The 26,296-nt window shown below is 40.5% G+C and overlaps 1 protein-coding gene across 1 annotated transcript in view; it reads right to left on the reverse strand.

Moving 5' to 3' along the window:
- NEO1 (neogenin 1) overlaps window positions 1–26,296 on the reverse strand; it is a 153,416-nt gene that overhangs the window by 72,047 nt on the left and 55,073 nt on the right. Inside the window, exons 6-7 of the mRNA XM_075159565.1 lie at window positions 5,788–5,942; window positions 4,837–4,957 (exon numbers count right to left, since the gene is read on the reverse strand). Coding sequence (XP_075015666.1) covers window positions 4,837–4,957; window positions 5,788–5,942 — 276 coding nt within the window. The remainder of the gene's footprint in view (window positions 1–4,836; window positions 4,958–5,787; window positions 5,943–26,296) is intronic.

The raw sequence follows: 26,296 nt of genomic DNA on the forward strand, positions 1-26,296 counted from the left end.
ATGTTGTCCTTCCATCCTCTGATCCTTATGCATAAGCTCTCAGCTGGCTCATCACCCCCTCCAAGGCAAAGCTACACGCTTTCGAGTCAGACCTCTGCATACAAGATGACCCTCTTCCTGGCCTCCTCACCCCGTCCTTCCGAAAGAGCCTGTACCCGTCCCCTGCAGCTATCCGAAGACGCCTCTGCAATCCCAAAGGCCTCCCAGCTCTGCAGCTATGTGCAGACTTCCAATTCCTCCTCCTTGTTTCCCATGCTGGTAGTATTAATTCACATGCAGAATATCCTTGCTTGGATATAAACTACTTTTCGTGAAAAATTTAAGTTTAAAGAAATTTAACTCCTATAAACTCACAAATACGGCCCAGAATGGCACACGCTAACTTCTGCGGTATAGAAGTACAACAATCGCGCAGTATACTACACTTACTTGGGAATTTTGAAGGTGATACAGTGCATCTCAAATAATGTTTTGAAATTGTTCTCTAAATAACGTGGCATATTTGTTTACAGTCTATGATTTTTCTTTATACAGCATTCAAGAATCACTCCTTTTTTTTGGTGCCTGAGTACTTGTCAAGCGCTTATCACAGAGGGGTGACAGGGAACCATCTGCCTCCCTCCCCCAAAGGCACCTCCTTTTACTTATTACCACCTGTTCTTTTTTCAGTTCCCAAATGGCAATCCCGAGCAATGCCAGATACGCTGGAAAAGGCCAGGTTACAGGTCCTGGCAGAATTTTTCAGTCTTGTCACTAGCATTTAACCTCCACGAAGAAAACCCAAATGTATCCATTACCGAGGTTTTCACAGACCACACAAAACAATGCTGTAAAACGGTGACGAGAAACAGCATTGTTATAATTGAGCATACTAGTACGTCTGATCCGTCACTGAGATGGTCAGAGGCTGACCCATCAGGGTCTAACGGTAAGTTAAAAAGGAGGGGGGAGAGATTTTGAGGTTGCTGAGAAAGTCATTCCCAAGGCAGGACTAAGGTTCCTCCTTCTCACTGGGATATGCACGAGTCCTCCGTGGTGGCATTTCCAGGATACAAGAAAAGACCACCTATCTTCTAATCAATAAGGCAAAGAGAGGAGCATCAAGACCCCGCCAAACGCTGGCAGAGGGCAAGTGCAGAGGAATGTGGTAATCGAGGTACTTCTCTTTCCTTGGTAGTTCTTAAATTCTCCCTAAAAGGCAGAGCAGGCAGCAGGGCCGCAACTCCAGTGAAATTCCCAAAGGTACTTAGCCCCCAGGGGAAGGGCATTATCGGAGAAATAGGGACACAATTTCAAATCTCAAAGTATTTTGAAAGCAGACGCGATGCTTTTCAACTCTCTTGCAGAATTCTACACCTGAAGTTAAGTACAGGGGGTATTGGTAGGAGAAGAGTATTGAACTCAGACCATTTACCTGAATCCCACTCTCTCTCCTCCCTGTTTTAACCTTCTCAATGTCTTCTCTCAATGCCACAATTCTTTTATACATGCCAGAAAAGGCAGAAGTTGTGGACTCTGTACAACCAATCCATTTCCAGGTACAGTCGTCTTTTCTAAATTTATCAACAGAGAATTACAGAATTTGAAAACAAAACAGGCACTCCAATAAGCCTTCAAACTACCCTAACTTTTTTAGCCAGTCAATTCTTTGTTTTAATATTTTCCACAAATAACTTCCATATATACTGCAAGCTTTTCAGAATTCACCCCAAATAAAAAAAAGACCAACCCAAAAGAAACTTATGTCTGATCAACAACTATATTAAGCTGATTCTAGCAGGTGAGAGTCTGCGTATAGACTGGTCTGTGCGGCCATGCACAACATACACTCACGTACATTCACGCACCAAAACTGTCACTGTGCAGAAGACAAGGTGAATCACCAAAATACTGCTACCAGAAGTCAGAAACCTATGTCCAAATACAGAAAACCTTTTGTTGTAGCAGATAATCACATTATGTACTTTATACCTATTGTATTTGAAAATTATGCTACCATCTAAGACTGAAGAAAATACAGATGGGGTATTTTACTTTCAGACCACTCAAAACCCCTGACAGTACACCTCAATAAAGCTATGGATGAAACAGTATTGTTCTAGGCAGCAAAAACCAACACGTTGGAAAATTTCTATAGGAAGGTTTAGATTGAAACAAGTTAACGTACAGAAGAGACAACTAAGTTCTGATCTAATACGTAAAGTGCAAACGGTTTTATTGGTTTATTTCTATTTAATCTTTCTCAGCATATCTCCCTCAAAGTCTGAGTAGCTCTGCCCTTTCCAACTCCTCAAGCTCATCTCTGACGGCAGCCAACCACCCCCTTCCTCACTGTCAGTTAGCCCACAGCCAACGCTGCACTCCATCCAGAGTGCCCACACAATAGTCTTGGTCCATTTCTTCAACACTGGCCCATAAAGAATGCATGCGGCCTCTCTGAGGAACACCTTCTTTCTAGTATAAATTTAATTTATTAAAGATCAGTTCGATAGGATAAGCAAAAGGGGTAACTGGAAATAGTTTGTAAATAGCCAGATGTTTGCCAATTCCATTAAGGAAGGAGAAAACAGAGAACAGCAAGGGAAGGGACATACTGCTAACTGGGATGAAGAACTCTGAACACTTAATGAACATTTTTTCACTGAAATTAGTTTTCAAATTGGCAAAGTGGGTATTTTCTCATCATCAGGTATGAATTGAAAAAAAAAGCGCGTTCTGTATTAATGACCAAAGTGTTCAGAATAGTTTTTGCTCAAATTAGTGTTTTTAATTTTCATATATCGATATCTGTCATGAAAGAACTACTATATATGATACCTTCACCCTTTTTCCCTGAATATTGTTTCCTTCTTTGCCGTTCATATATTGTGATAAGGTATTAAAATAAGAGATCAGATACCTGTATTTTCTTCGGCTGTGTATATTATACCAGTTTTCATTTACCACAACTAAGACACAGCGCCTTCATTCCTAGTTGCACTACTTGTTATGCCACTACTCAACAACCACAAAAAATAAAACACACTTTCAGTGATGCACCATGGGGTTATCTCTACTGTTGGAAAACAACAACTAAAATGCATCAGTGTTACACAGGGAGTGCACTGTTAAAAACACTGCAGGCCATGTAACAGAACGACACGACTTCGGGGGTGTATCTTTACACCCGAAACGAGACTCCACCAACACCGCATCCACAATCCTTTGGCAGCATGCAAAAGAAAAAGGACAGCATTATAAGGCAAAGTCCTTTAGTAAAACAGGACAGGTTGCCAGAGTAGAACAGGAAGGAGAAACCACCGGGCAAACAACAGGGGAGAGAAAGGAAGAAGAGTGAGACCACAGGAACTAAAATAATAACAGTAATAGTAATTTATAAACCACTACTGGGAACCGGGTGAAAGTAAAAACTTGGGCAGGGCTTCAAAACCCAAGTACATTAATTATTCAGTATTTTTCAAACGTGGAAAATATGGAATAATGCTTCCGCTTGAAAGATTTGGAAACCACTCAGGTGATTCATGCATATAGCAGAAATAAAATTACTTTTAATAATTTTTCTGGCAACCCAATGACAGTAGGCCATTGCTGGATCCAGATGCCTAACACAACTCGGAGGTTGAAATCCCACGGCTCTACAGCAGGAAAGCTACTGAATCCAGTAGAGGGCACCTTTCATTCCCCAAATAATTGTGGAAAGTACACGCATCTCTTCAGCCAGCAATGAAACATACCCATGTCCAAACGAGAATTCAGAAGAAGTTATAAGTGCACAACTACTCTACAAAACAATCAGAAAAGAAATGGAAAATCTCTCTTTATGGCACTCTCATAACAGTTTACTCTCTGTACGTTGAACGCCAAAACTAGGTCTAGCAGATTCACATCTGTTAAAATTGTAAGTGTGAAGTTACATCATGCTTCTGACCATACATAAGACTGTTTCTCCTAAATCCTTTCCATCCAAATAAAAAAGAAATTATAATTTTGAAACAACACCCCAAAAAGACAGGCAACACAAAAGCCCCAAAAAGTAGAGAATTAGTATTTTCTTTTCTGACCTGTCTCTCCCCTCATCCCCCTTACTATTGGTTTTCTTCCTTGTGCTCTTAGACATTATTTTTAAGAACTGTGTGACCTGAAAGAGCAAAACAAGCTGATGCCTTAGCAATTATATTTGTACTACCTTTTTTTCTGGAAGAAAAAAACTTTCTGACAGTTCTTTAATCGTAACAGCAATTATTCTCTTTTAACATCCCAAATATGCAATGCAGGACATTGCAAGAAGGTGAGCATTGTTAGTAATTCCACTGACTGGAGCACAATAACAAATACTTATCTTGAACTGCAGCTGTAACTCAAAAAAAATTTTGCAGTTGCAGTTTGCAGAAATGACAAAGCTTACTACTTTTTAAACTAACAGCAGAAAAAAAGCTTCTGACACTGGAATGACTTTGGTGTAAAATACTTCATTTTGGGTGTGCTCCACAATTGCTTATTTTTCACTTTTGTAATTTCAGCAATCGTTTTTATTTCGGCTATCCTGTTATTTTTTTAAAATCTCAGCATGCAACAATATTTCAGATTTCTGGCTACGGTTTATTATTGCACTAAATATTTTCCACATATTTTCCAAAATACAAAGTGAATCCTATAGAACTCCTTCATTTTTCCTAAGTAACTTTAAGGGTACAGAAGACGACACTGAACCACTCATATGATTTTAAAAAAACATCCTACTCCAGCTGAGTTATAGATATAACACCTCATCTGGAAATGGTCCCTTGAAATTGTTCCTCCCCATCTTTGGCACTGTATTGTCATGGTTTATCTTACCAAGGTCAAGTATTATCAGCTGGGCTCCAGCCTGTGCATTTCCAACATCGTTTTCTGCAATGCACTGATAGAATCCTTCATCTGATTTCACCAGACCCAAAACTTGCAGATTATGTTCTTTCTGAGGAGTAAAGGAAAATCACAACACTTAAAAATGGGTTGCAATTGCAAAAACAATGTTGTTGTTATGGCACATTACTACGACAGGAGAAACTTCTGAACAGTAACATGGAGAAGTGTATTTTGAGTTCCCGTCTGATTTCATCTCTTGCACTGAATCCTCAAATTATGCAGTATCAAAAAGCAGCAGAAGCTCTTACTAATGGCTATCATTTTCTAGCATCAGGCATCACTGGTAAGTCATAACACTTCCACAGCCATTTTTATTATATTTTAAGCACTGAATATAACTGCATAGCTCACTGTTACAATCCTACAACCTCAGGTACACCCAATTATACAACCATTAAGTTCTCAACAATGACTTTCACTACATCTAAAATTTCCCTCTAGAAGTACCGGTGTGCCAAAACTCACGATCCACAACTCAGTTATATTTACATTGGAAGTCCTGTTTGAAATTGTGATTTTCATCGATCACAGACGACTGCAGAAAACGCAGTCGGTGTTCACAGCAAGCTTGCACTTCAACAGGTTCAACCAAGAAGGTGCGTTTTGTCACTGTGCGTGCGTCTGTCTCTCATGGAAAATCTAAGCTATAAAGAAATCAACTCATACAATATAAGCCACACACCTTAGCCTTTCAGCAAAATGATTCAATTACAGAGCATTAAAGGTTTCAAGAAGCCATTTCTCTTTCAGGCCCCAAACATCAACAGTGCAAAAATAGGAAGCTGTCCTATAAAGAAACCGAGCTTTCATGCGTGTGTGTTAGAGAACTAATAGACAGGTCAACAGCTTAAAAATCTGCAAAACGGACAATATACTTACAACGATTTTGAAATAGTCACTTGGGATCACCATGTCTCCATTCTTGACCCATTTCACAGTTGGAGTAGGTTTTCCAGTCACCTCACACTCAAACACAATGTCCATAGATTCATGAGCATAAATATTTGCAGGCCGCTTCAGAAATTCAGGAGGAACTTCAAATAAAATGGAAGAAAGACAAAAGATGGTGTTAGCATCCACAAAAACACATCAGTTGTGCTCCCCCTCTAACATACAGTAAGACTCAACACGTAAAAAGATGGCTTCAGGGACTCCGGCACAAACAGTAGCAAAGTTGGTAGAAATTTTCAGATCAGGGTTTGACAGAATCTGATACAAGCTCTGGTTATTTCAAAATTACATTTGGGCCCGTTAAACAGCCAGCCATTTTAATTTGAAATGACCTCTTGAGAATACATGAAAGAAGAAATTGAGCCAAGATGTATAAAGTGTAAAGTTAAGAAGTATTTTAAAAGCAAAAGACAGAGATGCCATTTGGAAAAAAATATTTCTGTGGTTGAAGAACACGCTGCACTCCCTTATCTGCTGTAGGCACGTTGCTGCACGCTAAACAGACCACAGCAGGCAGTGGGTTTCAGACACCATTCACACTCTTTCTTCACCAACTCAGAGTTCATCTGAGCAAATAATTTAGTGCTTAATCGTGCAACAGTTTTATGCTCCTTTCACAAATAAAGAATCTTTGTGGGATAAGCTCCCAGCAAGACAATAAAGTTACACAAAAGCCTTCACCCCCTCCTGCAGCGAAGTTTATTAATTTGCAAAATGGAAAGATCGTAAGTTAGATTTGAAATAAAAAAGTCAGGCCATGATGAAAACGGTTGTCTACAACTTTTTCAGTAATCTACACTTCGACGCACGGTGAGGCCAGCTGGAGCTCCGTAAAACACAGTGCAGTGGCAGTGCAGCCAGGCTACGTTACGTAGGGGTATATCACGATCAGCAACAATTTATTTATTCAGATAAAATCCTTCAGTTGATACACCAGAGATTTTTCAGGGATTTCTTTGTACTCAATACTTAAGTCAGTAGGTAACCAAAAGTTAAAATTATATTAAAAAATACTTTTAAAAATGAACAGACACAAAGATGAAACGTTCCTGGGGTACCATTGCCTTGTGTTTCTGTGAAGAAACTCAGCTTATCAAATAGACGGTGCTGCATTTATCCAAAGATTTTCTTCTCTGGTTTGTGTAAGCCCAAGAAACACTAGGACTTGTACAGGACTACACACATACCTTTGCATCATATTGATAATGTTTTACAGATATGCATGTATTTCATAACACAATAAAATAGAAAGGTTCTTCATTTAAGACATATACCGAAGTCGTTATCTTGGGTCTTGGCTGCCTTTTTAAATGTCCTTATGTATTCAGAGTAAGATTAATTAAATTAAAGACATTTAAAATCCATAAAAACTCAGAGATACAGAACTTTTTGGTAATACAAGTCCCAAAGTGCCCAGCGCGCAGACATGTTAAAAATCTTCCGTGAACGAATGTGCCACCAAGAAGCATCCAGTTGCCTACGAGGAGTCTCAGCTTCTTTAGCTTAGCGGGAGGTAGAAGAGCTGTTTGCAGGCAGATACAACTTGAATATAATCTATTATGAAGAACATTCACGTATTTATTTGTTTTTACTACACTCGCTGACATAAGGCCAATTTGCTTACTTATGCTGGCAGGTCTGATTGTTCAAGTTCCAGGAAAGTCAAAAGCGGCCTTTTGCCCTTTAATATTTATCAAAGAAAGTCAATATGGAAGGGCTGCAGAGTTTAGGCAAACACTATACACGCTTCACCTATCAATGGGATTTATTTTATGCTAGGGAATAAGGAATACTAAATCATGTTTTACTTCTTCCTATGAAATGATTGTAAAGGTTTATAGGTGGTTTTAATATATTTAAAAACTGATAGCTGGAGACAAGCAGCTCTCCAAAAAACCTTCAAGTTTTGGATTATAAATTAAATAACATTAACATAAGGAAATACTTATTTATAGAGTAAGAGGATGGCTTAACTGTCAGATAAGCATGTAAACCTATACCAGAAACTACATAAAGATGTAGATATAGGTTCGCTGCTTGAAATCTCTCACATAGGAGCAAAAACCTGGATAGGGCCGAGTCCAGTTGCCTATGACTTCAGACATCCATTTCCATAAATTTACCAAAAATGCCATAAACTCCACCTTAAAATGATTTAGCTATTCATAGAGCATACTGGCTCTTTCTTATGCATAAACACAGCATATTTTTGTACCTACTATCTGTATCAGATGGCTGTTATAACCCTATATAACTCTGACATTTGAAAACTGTCTTCTGATTTATTGGTGGCCAAATTGCAATTACTTATTCTTTATGAAAACAGTGCCTTTTATTTTAAATGTTTATTCCTCCCTGGCATTTATCCTTGGCATTTTTATTTATTGGGAGCTGCACTTTTTCTCCACTCCCTTCCCATATCCCTTTATTTTGGCAGCCTCAACAAGTCACGTCTGCTTCGTTCTGGTGTGACAAGTCACCCACACCCTCCTCGCAGACCCTCTCTTATTTGTTCTAGTTTGAATTAATCTTTGCAGCCTGTAGAGTTTCAATTATTTGCATGCAATTTCAGACGTGTCTCACCAGTCACCTGAAAAATGGCATAAATACAGTGTTATCACTACAGCAAATATCTGGCCCAATTCATTCTACTCCTGTATTTGCCCTTTCCTAGATGCATCATACTGATGTCAGCCTGTGATAGATCATTGCTCTCTCATCGTTAGCCATTTTTAACTAATGAGTAATTTTGTTCCAGTCTGTTTGATCAATAGTTTATGTTCTCATTTCCTTGCGATCTCTTTCTCCATATATATACAGACACACACACATCGATTCTTGAAGTGCTTACATAGTTGGAAAAAGGGGACATAAAAACTGGAAACATGAAAAGTTAGTTTTTCCATGAACGTACAATGATCCTATTTTCATAACACTCATTTCAGGCTAAGATTTAATTCCTTAGCCATATATTAAACTTATTACAGGAATCCTAATAAGCACAAGCCAATAACATTCACTGTCAAAAGCACAAAACTTGTGTAAAAAACCTAATCTGATGACCTCAGAATACATGCAAATGGCTGTATGAGTAGCTACACTGGGAAACTCAAGGATGAGAAGAGGGAGATATAAGAGAATTTCAATAAAATCACTAGTGGCTCAACACAAAAATAGCTGCTCTGGGTTCAAGACCGTCTTTGCCAAAGTTAGTTTCTTTATCAAAAGAAGTACTATGATACAATTCACCTTTAATGAAACCACATTTTTATCCAGTTTTCCATTTACTTCTGTGTGTTTAATGGTTCTCTCTTTCAAAAGCATATTTAGACACCCTTTTATTTCGGAAATGATGAGCATAAACATCTCAGAGGAGACACATCAGACCTCCCCTCAGTAAGAGAAGCATCAGAACGGGCAAGCCCCTACTCCTCAGCGCACGCAGGCTGCCTGCCCAGCACTGTGTGACGGGAGGATCCTATCACAAAGTCTTGGGGACAGACGTCTCCAGCAGCATTCCGCGTATTTTCCTCTTTGAGTATGCCGCCAGCAGTTCAGACTTCCCTCAACATCCACCTACTGGGTAAGACGCTTCCATGATGCTTCGCAGAAAACGGGTAGCTTTTTAAAAGCAAACCAAAAACAGAACCACAGAAGAAGGAACAGTAGTGGTGTGGGAATGGCCATCGCTAATCTGAAAGGCTGAGAGAGGAGTGGAGGGTGAGGAGGAGGGAGGAGCACCGTAGGGGAACTGATGGTCAGACCATCACATCTGAAATAAAATTAGTGCAAAGTAAAGTTCTGGGATTATTTCTGTTTTCTCCACTAATGTTTAACTTGTAATGAAGACATTTGGAAAGTACTCAAATATCTTTAGCAACTGATATGGCTTTAACTTGGGGCATCATCCATAAGCAGGCATCAATTATGATAAATATCTTTTTGCCACAAAAATGGAAGTTGAACTAGATATCCTATTACCTGCTCTCAAATATTTTTGATTTAGGAGATTAGGAATTTGAAACACATTATTTTTTCAAAATGACTTTGCTTTTCTGGCTTATGGAGCAAATGCCAAACTGCTTACAAAGGGATAATAACATGAGAAGTACTCACTTTATTATCATTTACTTTCCAATTAATGAATTAAAAAATGTTTTTAAAATACACTTTTATAGTTTGACTTTGTCAATGTTTAGCATTCACACAGATTAACACAACATAAGTACAGATGTTTGTGGTAGAGAAGTTAAATTGATAACCAGAGAGCAAATGAGCTAATTACCATATAAAATAAGATTTGTAATGGAAGATTATGTGCTCCGTTACCAAACGGACAATTAAACTTCAAAGAAGACTTGGCAGCTCAGCCCACTCTTCTATCCCTCTTAATGTTAGCATGGAAATAGCAACTATTTAAATTGCAAGATGCTTGCACAGAATTTCACATGCACTGTAGTACCCTCAGAGAGTCCCAATCCAAGAGTATCTTCCACCCTTTTGTAGATTTAAAAGACAAAATATTTTGATCACAACCGTGATCAAAAAAAGAAAAAAAAAAAAACAATCTACATCACCAGCTGATTCAAACTTTAAGCTAAATCCCAGTAAAGGTGAAATATTCAAAAAATAATAGGCTTTTTTAAGCCAACAGCTACAGAATGATGGGAAGAGCTGAGGAACTAGACTTATGCAAAAGGAATTGCACCAAGTTGAAGCGGAAACGGGAATGGATGCTGGGCGTGGATCCCATTCCACAAATACAGGTGATCAGGAGGAAATGGAAACAAATTGCCCAACCCTCTGCTCCTCCATCTCTTCAGGGGTAAGACCGGCGAAAGGCGACACACTGCCACCCAGGACAAACCCTATCCGATTCATCCTTGTGCATGACCCAACACAGCGAATTCACAAATTAAAACGTTGGCTTAGGATCCACGTTGTCTGTGCATTGTTTTTTAAATGTTCAAGGATTAGAAACTTTTGAATAACTATGCAGAGAATATTACAGCAGCATCATTTATTCTCAACTTTACAGAACGACTGTTTTCTTCAAATGTTTTTTCAGTGGTCAGTAGCTCTTGCCTGTTCTCTCTCATTAAGGCAGAAATTTTGTGGCCTTCAGGGGCATAGTCAAAAGAATCTATTTTCAATTCAGCCATCTGTACTGCTTCAAATGAGAGGGAAATTAATTACATTCAGTCCTCCTCTCCATCTCTTGAATAGCTTTCCTTTCAGTCTTACATCACTGACATAAGAACAAAGGTTTCTGGTTTCGCAATCCCATTTCAAACCTGAAACATCAAGCTGAGCTGTAACTACACTGGAAAAGGAAAAATTCAAGGTCTGCGCAATTAACTAATCGGAACTTTCAACTTTCTTAGTTACAAGCACAATGAACCTCCTCCTACAATAACCAAATCAAAATGCTGCTATTCTAGATAAGATCTCATTTTTATGCATGTTAACCTTTCCCAAAAGTCAAATCCCCTCCACGCTGCTCCCCAGAAGGAGGAAGAAAAGCCTAATGGTGGCAAAGCAGTGATTCCTGATAATCACGACTTGAGCAACAAAGAAAACCTTGCAGAGAGAGAGAAGGGATCTCAGGCAGGCAGGCCATTTATATCACCATAGTGAGAAAAAAATATAAAAGTCTAAAATATTTTTTTTAAAAAGTATCCAAAAATAAACTAAGCATTGTATGTCTAGTACTCCTCAAAGGCAGCTGTGCCATTATCTCACTTCCTAATATATTTAAAACACTGTCTGTCGTACATGAAGCGCATAAGAATAGTCTCATTTTGACGCAACAGAAACACAGATTGCAAACCACACTTTGAAAAGACTTACTCTCTCTTTATAATAAACATGCCGTTGGTCCAAACATAGCATCAGACAAAGACAACATACACATGATCAACTGTAAAAGGTAGATACCATCTCTATCACAGCATTTTGCTGTTTCCCCAGGTCCTCTATCATCTTCCTCGTTCTGTGCAGATGAATCACTCTCCTTGCTCCCATCAATTCACCAGCCTCCTGCAGACATGACTCTGCTGTTAACTCTAAGTCCCTCAAGAGCTATGTAACTATATAAGCATGCTGTATGTATAACATGCTGGCTCACAGCACAGGTGCAACACCCACTTCGTGGTCCTCCCTAACTACAAGTTAAAACTCATTAGTACCAAAGGAGCTTCTGACTAGTCTAAACAGGTCTCTGGTAAGTGTGGAGTGGTGAAAAGCACCATCTCTAAGTCAGGAGAACTTCTTCCACCTGTGACTGATGTCTTAGCAACGAGCAACTTGAAGCAAAACCCAAGATCTCGCTCAGCATCGCAGTATCACAAACTGACAAGACAACTCATACCAGGATTAAATTTCCTGATTAAGTATGATGCATATGTTCTGCCACCTGCTGTTTGCTATAGCATGAACAAAGAATATGTGTTAACCCCACTATAGGACTGTTCCCTTTGCACACTGACGCAGCATAGTAACTTCTCCAACAGCCTAAGGCAGCCAAAGGACTGAATTGCAACAACTGAATTTACAAATAGAAATTGTCAAGGTCAAGACTGAAGTCGTCATTTCTGCTTCCTCAGCCACCTACAAATGCCCTCAATCCCCCAAAATTGGGAGTGTGTTTTCCAAAGTCGCACAACTAAATCATAGTTCTTGTCAACATCTCTTTATCCTCTTCCTTCTGTACTTTTGTCCATGACAGATATATCTCTGTCAATCAATGCTTACCATTCAAATACAAAAGCAATTTCTAAATCCAGAAGTTCTCGCATACTCCAAACAGCAGGTATAAAAACTAAGCAGACTGGGTAATTTTTCATAATGTGTCTCTGATCAATCACAGCTTAAGCACTCATGGCCAAATGGCTTCCATTCTATAACTACACCAGTAGAACCCCAATCTTGTATTGCAGTTAACAATCAGGATTACCTGATATTACCTATATTACCTACATTATAGTATTTCAACTGGGCATTTTATTATAAAGATTGTTTCATATCAGCCTAAAATGGTAAGCCCTGAGGAACTTTATCTTCTCCAGGGAGAACAAGATATCCCATTAGGGTATGTTACAAACCGTATCAGAATCCTTATAAAGTTAAACTTAATTTCAACAAGTGCAAGTTTGTTTCCAAAAAGGATATAGCTCTACAACGCGATGATCACCCTGTTAATCCATTCAATCACACCTCGAACCAGTACTAACATATCCAGTGGTGTCACTGCAACACGTAAGACATCTCCAAACCTACCTGTCAAGTGACAAACCTTTCCATTTTAATAAGAGGTTTGACAGGATTTCAAAATCTTTGAACTTTTTTTGTAAATTTGCCAAACGGGAGGGTGTTTTAGTGGACAGTTCCACCTCCAAATGAGGCCACGGGACACCGTTTCATTGCCTGGGATAAGCGTCCTTTTCGGTGCTAACCCCAGAGAAGGCTGCATTGCATGCAGAGTGCATCTGATTTACCCTGAGAGCGATCTCCTCGGTCGGTCAGCTGAAACCAACTGATTTCTGCCAGCCAGCTGGCACGCCACATAGGGCAGACTGATGAAAATGGTCTAAATTATGTGCGTTATCGTAGTGCTTGGGAGCACCCCACAGCGCAGGCCCACCATGTCAAAAACAAACGCAAAGTGTTTATGTATCACAACGCAAACAATGAAATTAAACAAATTCAGGATAAATTATAACATTAAATGACTAAAGAGAGAGCAAATTGCAAACGTCTCAGTTATGTCTTATATTCACCTAAGTCTACAAAAATGTTTTCTGTTTCATGGTACCGAAGTGTAATTACAAACTGGTTAGCAAGACCGTTGGTCTTCTAAATACATGTTTTTCCAAAATCTTGATTCTGTTCCAAAATAGCATGACATCCCCACCAAAACACAGGGAAAAAAAATAGATTCACGTTTGGCAGTGGAAGTTTTTATTATCTTTTAATTCTATATTATAGTTGTACAAATTAGCTGATTTTCTTCAGGTGTATCCTAAAAAAAAAAAAAAAAGGAAATTACACTTAAAAGAGAAATGGGGAATTATAATGTTCTTTCTTAAAAATGACAAAGATATATGGATAAGTACTCTGAAAAAAAGAAAAAAATAGAAGATTTAAAAAACAAAATTATGTCGAAGGAAAGTCAAAAGTCTTCCCAACCTCTGAGCACGGCTGTCATGTCCTTAAAACACACTTAATATGCAGCTAGAAAATCTGCATAGCAAACAATAGCTGACAAAAAGGAATCTTTTTAGAGAAATATCCACAAAATAGAAAACTGTCAAATTAATATTAAAAAAAAAAAAAAGAAATCACTGTACAAAGACACAAAAAAGTTATAAAAATGTAAACTGGTACATGCACAGCATTTTTTACTGTGCAAAAACCAAAGTTCCAGTTTATGAACAGAAACTGCAGAGGAGTCTGAGATGTGTCTGTTTTTAACAAGTAAACAATTGATGTTTTTTTATGTTTTAGAAAATTAAAGCTAACATACCTATAGATCAATGGTTCTCTGTCTGTGGCATCCTGACCAGTATGAATTCTTCCCCGCTTTCTTACCAGGTGAAGCAAAGAAAGAGGGACTACTTTTATGTTCTTTTAATAAGATCTCTGGTAGACTCTGCTCATCAGCTAAAAAGGCACAAAGGAGCATTCAATGTTCTTCTACGTTTTTGCTCATGTGGACTCTCTGGTGCTTTACAGCTTCCTCCACAAACACTGAAGCATCTGCTACATGCAGGCATGATTTCAGTGAAGGGACAAGGGCAGGGCATGACCAAATTGCCTTGAACACAAATATTTTACATTTACAGTGAAAATCTTTAATTCACAAATTGCTGAAGTGTGAACTATTCTTCAGAGGTCGGCCCCTAAATAAACATTTCAGAAGCAGAAACTAAAAAAACCAACCAAACAAAAAAACCAAACCCAACCACCAGCATTCAATGATACTACAACTACCAAGAAACCAGATAAGGATGAACAGTACTGAACAATAATAAAGTAAAATTATATTGATCAAATAGAAAGCTAGAAAAATGTCAGGATATAATTCAATAAATGTGCATTTCTTTTCCAGGGAGAAATAATTAACTGTACATTTATGAATAGGAAGTGATAGCAATAAACTTTGCAGAAAAAGGTCTGAGAAAAAAAGACTTTATCAGAGATCACAAACACGACCATGAACTAAACGTGACTCCCAATATCATACCGGTATGACAAAAGGCGATCATACAAGGAGGTATAAGCAGCAGCTCCTGAGACTCCTCTTCCATCCAACGCGCACTAATGCCTCGGCTGACCGTGTTATTTGAGCACCACATTTCAAGGAAAACGTGAACTCTGATTTACAAGAAAGCACTGAAAATGATCAATGACTCAGAAAATTGGCTCCAAAAGAAAAATGGAAGTCCTGGATTCAATTATTTGAGCAAAGGCAAGATTAAGCAGTCGGACACCTCAAATAGGTAAGAGAGCTTAATACATAAATACTCATGGCAATCGAAAGAAAAATCTCCTTTATAGTCTCACATTCTTGCACAGGAAGAACTCCTACACAACAGTAACATCTAGATTCTTGCTCTGTTCTAAAAAAGATAATACTCTAAACAATTAGGTGCTCACTCTTCTACTCTGGTATGAAAATGGGTTCTTCTTTTCAGCACGAGCTTTAGTAAAATCAAAAAACTGTCTTTTAAAGCAACCATTATGAACTTCTAAGTATGCAGGACTCCACATATTCAGCAAAAACTCTCATTTAAAAGCCGTGAGCTGTTACCTTGGCACATGGATTTGGACTACAGGCAATTAGAGATCATGTACGCATACCCACAAATGGAATTGTCTGGGAAGTTTTCCAGGTGCAGAAACATACAGCAAGTTCTCTGAGCATCCTATATACTAGCAGTATTTTTCTTTATGTTTTTCACTCGTGAGGTGCCTTAGCAGTTGCAGCCCAATTCAGCACACTAATCGCATGCTGGCATTAAACCTGTGTCAAGATGGCAACATCATCCGCACTTCCTTTAATCTTATCTGTACAAAGGTAAGTGTAAAAAATGCCCATTATCGTTAGCCTATCTGTTCAGCAATAGTGAGAAGTGTTTAGAGAAACTACCTTACCCAACCAGCATCTGCTGAAGAGGTAGCGTCTGCTTTGCACTGCGTCCGCAGCAGCCGTACCCTGACAACTGGCGAGCAAAGGTTGCTTATCAGCAGGAGATAGGCAGGAACGTTAGAAACACAGTGAAGGTTGCACAGTGCCACACAGCAGCCAATTGCAAGTATCGAGGAAAGAAAATAAGAAAAGAAAAGCATAAAAGCAATACATCTCCTTATATTCTCCCAGCGTCGAGCAATCCCTGGACGAGGAACTTCCTGAGAAAGAGGAGATAGCTTTGTGTTTACTAGTCCTGGTTAGATTTTGCTTTTAAAAACTCTTCTCACTGCTTTCTGGATCCAGGTAAGCCTTCAGCAGCCCTAATGCTCACAGCAGTAAGTTCCACGTGATGCTCCCTAAGAAAATTGATCATTTTTTGCATATCTTTGAGTCAATCAACCATGTGATGTCTCTTGGTTCTTGCAACCGAAGAGAAACAAGCATTCATTTCCTATTTGCTTTCCCCATGGCACTAATGATTTTACAGAAAAGAACAATTTTCGACATTCCACGTGACTTGATCACCCTTGTTACATTCTACCCCTTCTTTGGCTTTACTACATTTAAGAGCTTTGCTACATTTAAGAGGGGAGGAAACAAGAACTGCTCACAGCATTCGACATACAGGACCATCACAGATTTAGACAGTACCACAATGATTTTTCTGTTTAGATGCATATTCCTTTCCTAACAATTCCTAACATTTAATTTGGTTTTTGCATTTTCCAAAGACCTACATATTACAACTTCAATATTTTATGCCCGTGCAAAACCCAGCAGTTCAGAGATCACAGCTACATAAATTTATAGAACTATGTTTAACTGTACATACCACTTTACATTGAACTTCACCTGCCATTTCATTGCTTAATTGTTTCTTACACAACAAGGTGTTTCTGCAGCTCCTCAGCATTCATTCTCACAACCCCAATCAACTCGGAAGCAACAACAAAGTTTGTCACCTTACAATCCCCTTTTCCAGACAGCTTACAAGCATGCTGAACAGTGCCAATTCAGCATTGATGAAATTCCTTAGTTCCACTCTCTAAAACAATTTATTTATTCTCTTTTGTCTACACGAGGTCCTTCCCCCAGACTCCAGAGCACCTTCGTTTGAGACTCTTAGTGAGACAGACTGTTAGAAGTGCTCTGGAAATGGAAGAGCCCCCCAACATCTCAGTAAATCCTTCAAAAGGTTCTCAATAGTAAGATGTGGCTCTTTCCCCACAAAATATACACAAATAGATCCAATATACGCTATTGCCCGTGTGTCTAACAACACCATATTTTATGGAAATTTTTGTCAATTTAACTGGTCCAGACATCAGATTAACTCATCCACAGTTTCCCAGATTTCCCCCAAAAGACTTAAAAAACCTCATGTCACATTGACCAAGTATCTTTACTCCGATTTTTTTCTTTTTTTTTAGTCTGATTAGCCAATTTAAGTGATAGGTTACACAGCACACTTGGTAACTCAGGTTTTCACACTTAAACTTGATGAGAAATTTTGAGTGAATACCATCTGGTCCTGATGATTTCTTACTGTTCACTTTATGGATTTGTTCTGAAATACGTTTTACTAGCTCTACAATTTCAGGTAGCCCACCCCCCCAAGCTCCCTCTATTCTAAAAAAAAAAAAATATAATAAAAAAAAAAGCTTCCAATTTTGCAGAAAACATGGATATCAAGAATTCACTTTTTTGCTTCAGGCCATGTTCTCACCCCTTTCTCTTTATGTTCAATCATCTGTTGACCCTAAGCTTTCTCTGGCAGGCTTCCTGTCTGACAGCTTGGGGAAAAAACTATTAGAAGATTTTAATGTTATTAGCAAACGATTAAAAGCTTTGTATTATTTTACTTGCACATAAACATGAGAAAAAGAATTTTCTTTACCTTGCTCTTAGGAGATTTCTGGTGGGGTTTTGGGGGTGGGTTTTTTTGTCTTTCCAATATAACTTTTGACAGGTGATAGGCACCCGCTGTGAGCCTCACACAGTTCCTTAAACAAACGCCACGCCACTTGCCAACTATTTAACCTTTTTGGCTGTGCCTTTTCATTTTGTTTTTAGTAACCTTCCTTGACATTATGTAGATCCCACTTCTACAAGACTAAATGCTGCTGGTGATGATCAATGTCACCACCCTGGAGAGGCAATCAGTTGTTCAGCTCTAATACTGTGGCTTTCAAATTTAAGTCTAGAATCTCAATTTAAAGAGATTCTGCGTTAAAAATTTCAAACATACGCACTGCATCACCACCTTCAGGAAAACAAGGCATTACACCTCCTCTTACCTGTGTGAACTTCTGGCATTTGGACAGAAGTTGAGCAGGTCATGGGGGGAGGAATGAGCCCCCAGCAACACGATGCTGCTACGCCCGACTTACTAAGCAGACCAGGCAAGAGAGAGGCTGTGGCTGGGAAACTGCTACGCTCACGCACGTGCACATCACCAACCTCAACCCACCCAAACACCGCCCTGGTGAGTGGGCGCAGTAGAGCTCAGGGGAAACCCAGCTCTCCCCCTGACCAGTCTGTATTGGGTTCTCCAGCAGCAGCTCAGCTCCAACACATAACGGCTCCTCCGTGGGCACCCTGCTCCTACATAACGCCTTCCCAGGCTCAACCGTACCGACGCACTAGACTGGTATTTGGGGTATGTCTCAGTTGATAAGACATGCAAATGCTTCCCCAACATGGCCTATCACTCACGTGGTCTGCTTAATGAGCTGAGCTTATCAGTGTCACATTGTCTGCTGTTAGTTCCCCGTCGCCCTCCATGATGCAAACTGGTGAAGAACACAGGCAAGCCTCAGAGGACTGTGTACCGATCGCTTTTGGGACAGCCTATGTGGAAGAATTTAAGTGTGCTGCACGGTGTCACAACAGCAACAGAAAATGCTGTTTTCCATACAGAAAGAAGCCACCCTCAAGGAGCCTCGTCCCACCTCACTGCCATGCTCAGTCGGGGCCCGGGGAGGTGATCGCTGGTCACACAGCACACACCGACACTGGGGCGGGTCCATGTGCACACAAAAACTGGGAGCAATGCAACTGGGATCGCAATGCGGCTGGCAAAGGCTTCCTTTAGGAGGGCAAAGCAGCAGTATGTGGGCATACTACAGAGCCTGGCATCGTGTTTGCGAGGCGGTGCAGATGAATATGGTAGAAAATTAAATGCAATCCCTGAAAATATTACTCAAAAGGATAAATAGTGGTAGATGCTTTTTTTGTTGTTTTACAGAATTTTCTGTATTCTGTAAATTTCTCTGAAAAAATCAACTTGGCTGTCTCTGCAATTGGCAAGCCTGTGGTGATAAAACAACCCTCACACACACTGGCTGTCCCTTGGGGTGACACTTTTGGCAATGGTCAAAGCCTGGGATTTGTTACTGATTGCAATTTGTATCTGGTTTTGCCTATATTGCCATACTCTGCAAACTGCCCTGTGCCTTGAAGGACTGGTCCAGTGGTGAACCGCAACGAGAGCCCAACAGAGATGCAAGAGCAGCTGTGGTAACAGCACAGCCCTCCCACAGTTTTATTTCCAACGTGTCTTGGGATGACGGACATAAGGCGTGTGCTGTACAGCCACTGCACTCTGATCCACAGCATCCATAATGGATCAAGGGGTGCAACATGGCAATAAGCCACACAGTTTGAGCTAGGGGAGAACATGCACCAGAAGGTCCCCAGCTAGTCTCTGCAGGGATGAAACACTGAACTTTGTACAAGGATCCATGAAAAGCTGCTTTCATAAGAGTATGAGGACACACTAGCAAGTAAGTGCTTGTTCTATGAGAGTGCTTGTTTGAGAAGGGCAACGAAGCTGGTGAAGGGCCTGGAGCACAAGTCTGATGGGGAGCGGCTGAGGGAACTGGGGTTGTTTAGCCTGGAGAAGAGGAGGCTGAGGGGAGACCTCATCGCGCTCTACAACTACCTGGAAGGAGGTTGTAGCGAGGTGGGTGTTGGTCTCTTCTCCCAAGTAACAAGTGATAGGACAAGAGGAAATGGCCTCAAGATGCGCCAAGGGAGGTTTAGATTGGACATTAGGAGAAATTTCTTTACTGGAAGAGTGGTCAGGCCTTGGAACAGGCTGCCCAGGGAAGTGGTGGAGTCCCCATCCCTGGAAGTATTTAAAAGACGTGTAGATGAGGCCCTTAGGGACATGGTGTAGGGTTGACGGTTGGACTCGATGATCTTAGAGGTCTTTTCCATCCTTAATGATTCTATACTAGCCTAAGTTGTAACTGTTTTGCACACAATAGGTGAATGCACACATGAAAGCTTAAACTATTTGTAGACTAATGATGTACAATGTAAGTGAATGAATAATTGTGTGTGCGTACAAAACCTCTACTTGCCAGCTGTCAGCAAGACCAACATGTGAAATGACACAGGACTACCACAGCTTCATCCAGATAAGAGGTGAGTGAAGCGGAGAGGCTGAGTGTGATGAACCACAGCCAGGAGGACAAGGCAAACAAGAACCGAGTGCAGTGAGCCTTGGTGCAGGCCACAGATCAACAACGGACAGGAGAACTTCACTGGAGACTGCAGGAAAGGTGTACTGTGATACCATCAGGGGCTGATGGGATGGACAGCACCTGGTGAGAAAGACCCTCAGGCAGACATCCAGCTCCACATAGCTCATGCCAAGGTGGAGCCGTTAGGCTTTGCAACTGAGCTACTGCCCGAGGGCTCGGCAGGGAGGCCGCCGAGGGGCATGTTGCGTCCCCAGGCTCACGGGAGCGGGAGCTGTGGCAGGTCCCCGTTGCTGTGTCACTGGGTGTCAGCACGTAGCTCTCCCTGACACAGCTTATCCCTCGCTTGGTCTGCTTAATAAATCCATCTTAGCAGTGACACTGTTTGGTGCTCCTTCTTCCAACACAAAACTTGTTTCCAATTTTGTGCACCTGTTTCAGTCCAACACCAACGAGTTACGTATTTTTTTTCTTCCTTCTTCCTATTTCAGCTTTGCTAATTTCTGCTTCCTTTTATGTGAGGATATGGAGCTTTTGCCTCAATATCTTCTGCACTTGTCATCTCCCCACCAGTGCTTGCAGTAAAACCCCCTTCTATGACCTTTTTTAATTTGAAATACCAAAGATTTATTTCCTTTTTGTTAAGACTGAGCCCACCCTTTGTGTACAGACACCCCTCTGTGAAAACTTGTGAATGCACAGTTTGGGATTAACATGCTGTTATCAGGGTGAACTTTGCAATTAAGGAAGAACTCATGACAAACATAAGAAAATAGATTTCTATATTAAACTGAGATAACCAGTTCAGATGTAAAAGCTTATCAATCATAAAAAATTAAAACAGAGCTCACTCACAATGCTTATCAGTGGGTGTTAATGATTATTACTCAAAACAAGCCTTTTTATAAGTAAAAACCTTTATCTAAGCATCAGTAATGTAAAAATGTTACGTTCACCGTTTCTATGTTTTACTAAGCCCTCCTTCCCCAGTCCTTCTAGGAGAAATCAAGCCTGTTTGACCCTAAATCTACTCCAAGTACCATGGAAACATCTGAATAACAAGAATGCTCATCAAAATTTAAACTTCTTACAGCAGCGCCAAAGGCAATGAAAATTTTATTGAATTCCAGAGCCCTAATTTTCTACACAAAGAACACACGGCGAAGAGGCAGCAGAGAGAGCCCTCCGCAAGACGGAGGCCTGTAGCCTTTAGGCCCTTGTTTCCAATTTTCAGTGCAAAGCTACTCCCAGCTGAAACCCTCAACTTCAGTGACTATCACACCACCTCTCATAAGAAGCTGCAGGAGAAGCTTGGGAAGACGATTCTGTTTAGACCCCCCCTGCCCCTTCTAAAACACCACTGTCTAAAATAAAACCACTAACACAGATCCTCCATCTATACTGAGACTATTTAAAGAAAGGATGTGCAGCACTGCTTCAATCGCTGTGGAAAATAAAAAGCGTTACTTCTGACATTTACAGATATTTATTCTGGACATGGAGATTTTTTTCCTGAAAGGTATGTTTAAAGCAATTGCCAGCACAGCAGGCACGTGTCATGATTTACAAGTTCAAACACTTCCACCAAAAAGTTTTAGTCCTCAATAAAATGCATTATCACGTTATCATTACGCATTTATTATTGTATAAAGACTTTTTAAAGATGATTACCACGCTTAATGCATTTGTAAACACTGCAGTGCTACCATAAAGCCAGTAAATGGTTATGACGGCTAAGGATGAGCCTTTCCAGACTGTAAAACAAAGGTTTGGTTATTTTCTGAATTATTGTTACAGGTAAAGCTGAGGCCTCCATCTGCAGTGAATGACACCCGAGTGCCTTGGTAAAAACACGTTTATAACTTCCCAAAATGGGAATATGGCGAATCTTCCACAGGTATTCTCTTCCTTGAATTGCATTTTTCAAAAGCTCAAATCATAAGTTTACAATTGTTCACATCTTTTTGACCAGTGAAGGAAAAATTGGACTTTATTTTTAAATGTTTCATTTTGTCTAATATGCACAAGAGAAGGGAGATGGCTGGAGAAAGGAGAGGGACTGGAGAACAGCAGGATGGCGTGAGAAAGCTGGGACAAGTGGGATAAATTCAGGCACAGATACACACGGAGGGAGACAGCACAGAAAGAGAAACGGCGCGGCTGGACAAAGTCGGTGAGAGCGATGGGAGCGCTGATAGCGCTACGATTCGTAAAAGACCTCAAGAAGGTAGAGGGACTAATGGAGACAGAAAAAAGGAAAGAGGTGGCGAAGGAAAAAGGGTAAAAAGGCATGAGCTGACTGAAGAGGCAGAGTAATAGGGATCAACTGAGCAAAAAGTAGGCATCTGAAGGGACCCGAAACCTGAAGAGTAGGATTCAGTAGGACACGAGAGAGAATAAGTACAGTAGAAAAAGACACTGATGAATGTGGCATACAAGAAAGGTCAGGACAGGCTGGGACATCGGAGAAAGAAGAGGACAACACTGGAAGAAATTCTGCAAGCGTTGCCCCCGTTAGAGGCTGGAGGTGCCCAGGAAGGCCAGCCTCCCCCTCCCGTATCCTCAGCAAACGGACATAAACCTCCCACTTCCATCTGCCCCCCAGCCCAGCAAAGAGCCCCCCTGTAGTTGGGCACGCAGAAGAAGGGTGGCAGAGGTCACTGTGAAAGCTTCTGACTCCAACTGCTTCACTGCCGGAGCTGAGCCGAGGCTGGCGAAGACACCACGAAAAGGGAATGAACGGTCCTGTATCTAACGGGGCCCGAGAAAATCAGATGCCTTCCCTGCCTCTGCCTCACCGGTGGGATTGGGGTGGATGTTTAAAAAGCAAATCCAGTTTTTGACAGGTGACTGCAACCCATCAGCCTTGTGATCTGGGTCAGTGGCCGGACAGAGCAGCAGAGCCGCCCAGCCTTCTCCAGTGCATACCGGCAATCAGAGCTCTAAAGGGACATATTAAGAGATGCATACTCTGAAAAATCAATGTTTAAGTGTCTCACACTGGGCACTAAAACAGCTGGATACATTTCATCTTAATTTTTTTGTGTCTCAGTCAATTTTTAAAATGGATTCAATACCACTTCATTTCAGCAGAGTGCAAAAATACATTCATTAGTGTTTATGAATGATTCAGATTCCATGGTGCTGAATACCAAAACAGAAATAAATATGGATTTAAGCTGAGCATCATAAATAAATCATGGTACTATCCCCTGAATAAGAAAAAAAAAATCAAATATTGAATATTTTCTCAATAAAGTAGTACTATGAAGTTTGCGCACTGCACAAGGCAGCAAGATCCTGTGGAGAAACAGCAGGAGAACACGTGTTGTAAGATTTTCATTCCTTCATCCCATAACAAGCGGGAAGGAGGAGGTGACAAATTAAAAACAGCTAGCCTTGAAATTTCTTATTTTTTAATATTTGCCTGTGTAGCCTTCACAATGGAGCAATGCATTTGTGTGCTGGAGACTGAGAAGCTGGCAAAGGCCAAAAAGGGCACAGATTTTAAGATAATTTCAAATATTAAACCGTTTGTTCACTGAATACAGATTGCCTCAGATCACTTGGGGAAAAAAAACAAACTAGGTCTGCAAACAGTAAAAACAATTGATTGGATCCTCTGCTCCACTAAGCCCCTCTCATCCTCACCAAAGCAATGTGAACTTCCAACAGCACGCTACTGCAGGAACCAGGCATATCCCTACAGTAATCGCCCACCAGGAAAAAGACTTTTTTTCTGATCAAGTCAAAAAAAAAAAAAGGAGAGTTTATGCTTTTCCATTTTTTTGGCTTGTAACAACACTAATTCTATAGGCTTGCTTTATACATCAATTAAGAGTTATTCAATCGCTTTCATTTCCAGATCAATGAATGCAGGCCTATCTTCACATCAAAGTCCCTTCTAATTTACAAATCCCCAAAATAACCTTAATTACAATCCACTTCAATAATAGCTTCCATATAAGGAACAAGCAAACAAGCTAAGAGTCTGCAGTCTGAAAAGAAACAACTGAAAAGGATACAATAAAGGCCTATAAAATGATGTCTGGTATAGTGGGGGAAGAAGGACAGATTGTTTCAGCCTTTTCCCATGCAAGCTAGGAAAAGAAAAGAAAAATCAAATAAAGTTAACAGAGATCGGTTCAAAACAAACAAAAAGCAGGGGCTGTTCCTCTCAGTGTCATGGGATGCTGCAAACAGCATGTTTACATGGAGGGGAGGGGGGACAGGAGCAGGAGATGGATTAATAGAAAAGAAAAGAAGGATTGCTAAATAATGTACAAACTACACGTAGCTCAGAAAATCCCCAATCTGCAAATGGCTGGAGAACGAGACATTACTCAAGGGAAGCAACAAATATTCTTGCCCTTTACTTAAATTCTCTCCACCATCTGCTTTTGGACACTGTTAGGAACAAGATACCGAACACGTGAGCCTTTCGCTTGGTCTAGCGCAGCTACCGTTGTATTGCTGTGTTCACTTTGCTCACAAAAATACGCACATAATAAAACTAAGCTGTCACACACCTTTGTTTTCACGGCGTTACCATTAAAATAAGAGGACTTTAAATGCACAGCCATCCTCCGGCCCTGACCGCAGACGCTTGTTCAGCCTCCAGAGCCCCGTGACCTGTCCCCCCTGGGTTGCTCCACCACCGACTTTCCCCTTCCCTGGTCCCGCATCAGCCACACTGCTCTTCATCGAAGCAAACAGGACAAGTCAGGCAGCAGACCTGGTACTGGCCACGTCTTGCAACAGCAGGTTTAACACATATATACACTACTGATGGAAGTGTCATCAGTAACGGTAAGGTAAAGACTACAGGTGCCTTCATCAGCAGGATTTTTATCAAGGGAGTGCACTAGGAGGGCTCTTCAAGTGGCGTTACAGTAAACGCGCTCCTAAAGCACAGTCTGTGACAAAAGGGAATACACCCTTTCGCATCTTGGACACTCTGCATTATATTTGAGCCAGTATGGCAAACCTTAAAAAACATTTCACTGTGCTGAAAGATCTGAAGTCTTACAAACTTGAATATGAGTTGAGTTAGAGGCAGGATGGATTTGGAATATCCTTCAACTTCTCTGTGCCTGAACAGAAACATCACGCCACTACAACACTGTGCTATACCAAAATACTATGTTCTGATTTCCCTTTTAAAAAAAAACTTTAAAAATTGGATCCTACAACAACTTAAATACATGAAGATACAAAATAAACTTAAGGTAATCTTTGTAAACTGTATGATCAGTTGCACAAAAGCACATCTTCTAATTAATCTTTCGGCTTTCTAGAATTACCTCCAAGTTGGAATTTGGGGATGTGTTTCCCATCAGACCGCAAGAACCAGTCTCAAATTGGCAGCTTAAGTGAATATAGGGAAATCTTGCTGCGTCTTACAGTGCTCTCCTCCTCTGGCCGGGGCTAGCTGAGAGGTGGCCACGACTTGCATGAAGTCTTCTACTAAGCCTGTTAGTTATTTTTGTTTAAGTTTAAACCTAAGTCCCTGGCTCCATTTCTACAGTCTAAGGGGGGGAAAAAAAACCAACCCACGAAAGTAAAGCAGAAAACCAGCATGATTTCAAAGCACAGTTACAAATCTGCCAGACTCTCTTGCCTTTACAGTTTGCTTATCTTGAAACACGACCCAGTGCAAGAGTCACTGCTTTTCAGTTATAGTAGTTCACAGGAAGCAACTGGAATTCAGGAAAGCACGTATCTCAATCAAGTTCTTTTTTCTTAAATAAAATCCAGT

This window comes from Calonectris borealis, chromosome 11 (assembly GCF_964195595.1).
Source record: "Calonectris borealis chromosome 11, bCalBor7.hap1.2, whole genome shotgun sequence".
In the NCBI taxonomy this organism is placed as follows: Eukaryota; Metazoa; Chordata; class Aves; order Procellariiformes; family Procellariidae; genus Calonectris; species Calonectris borealis.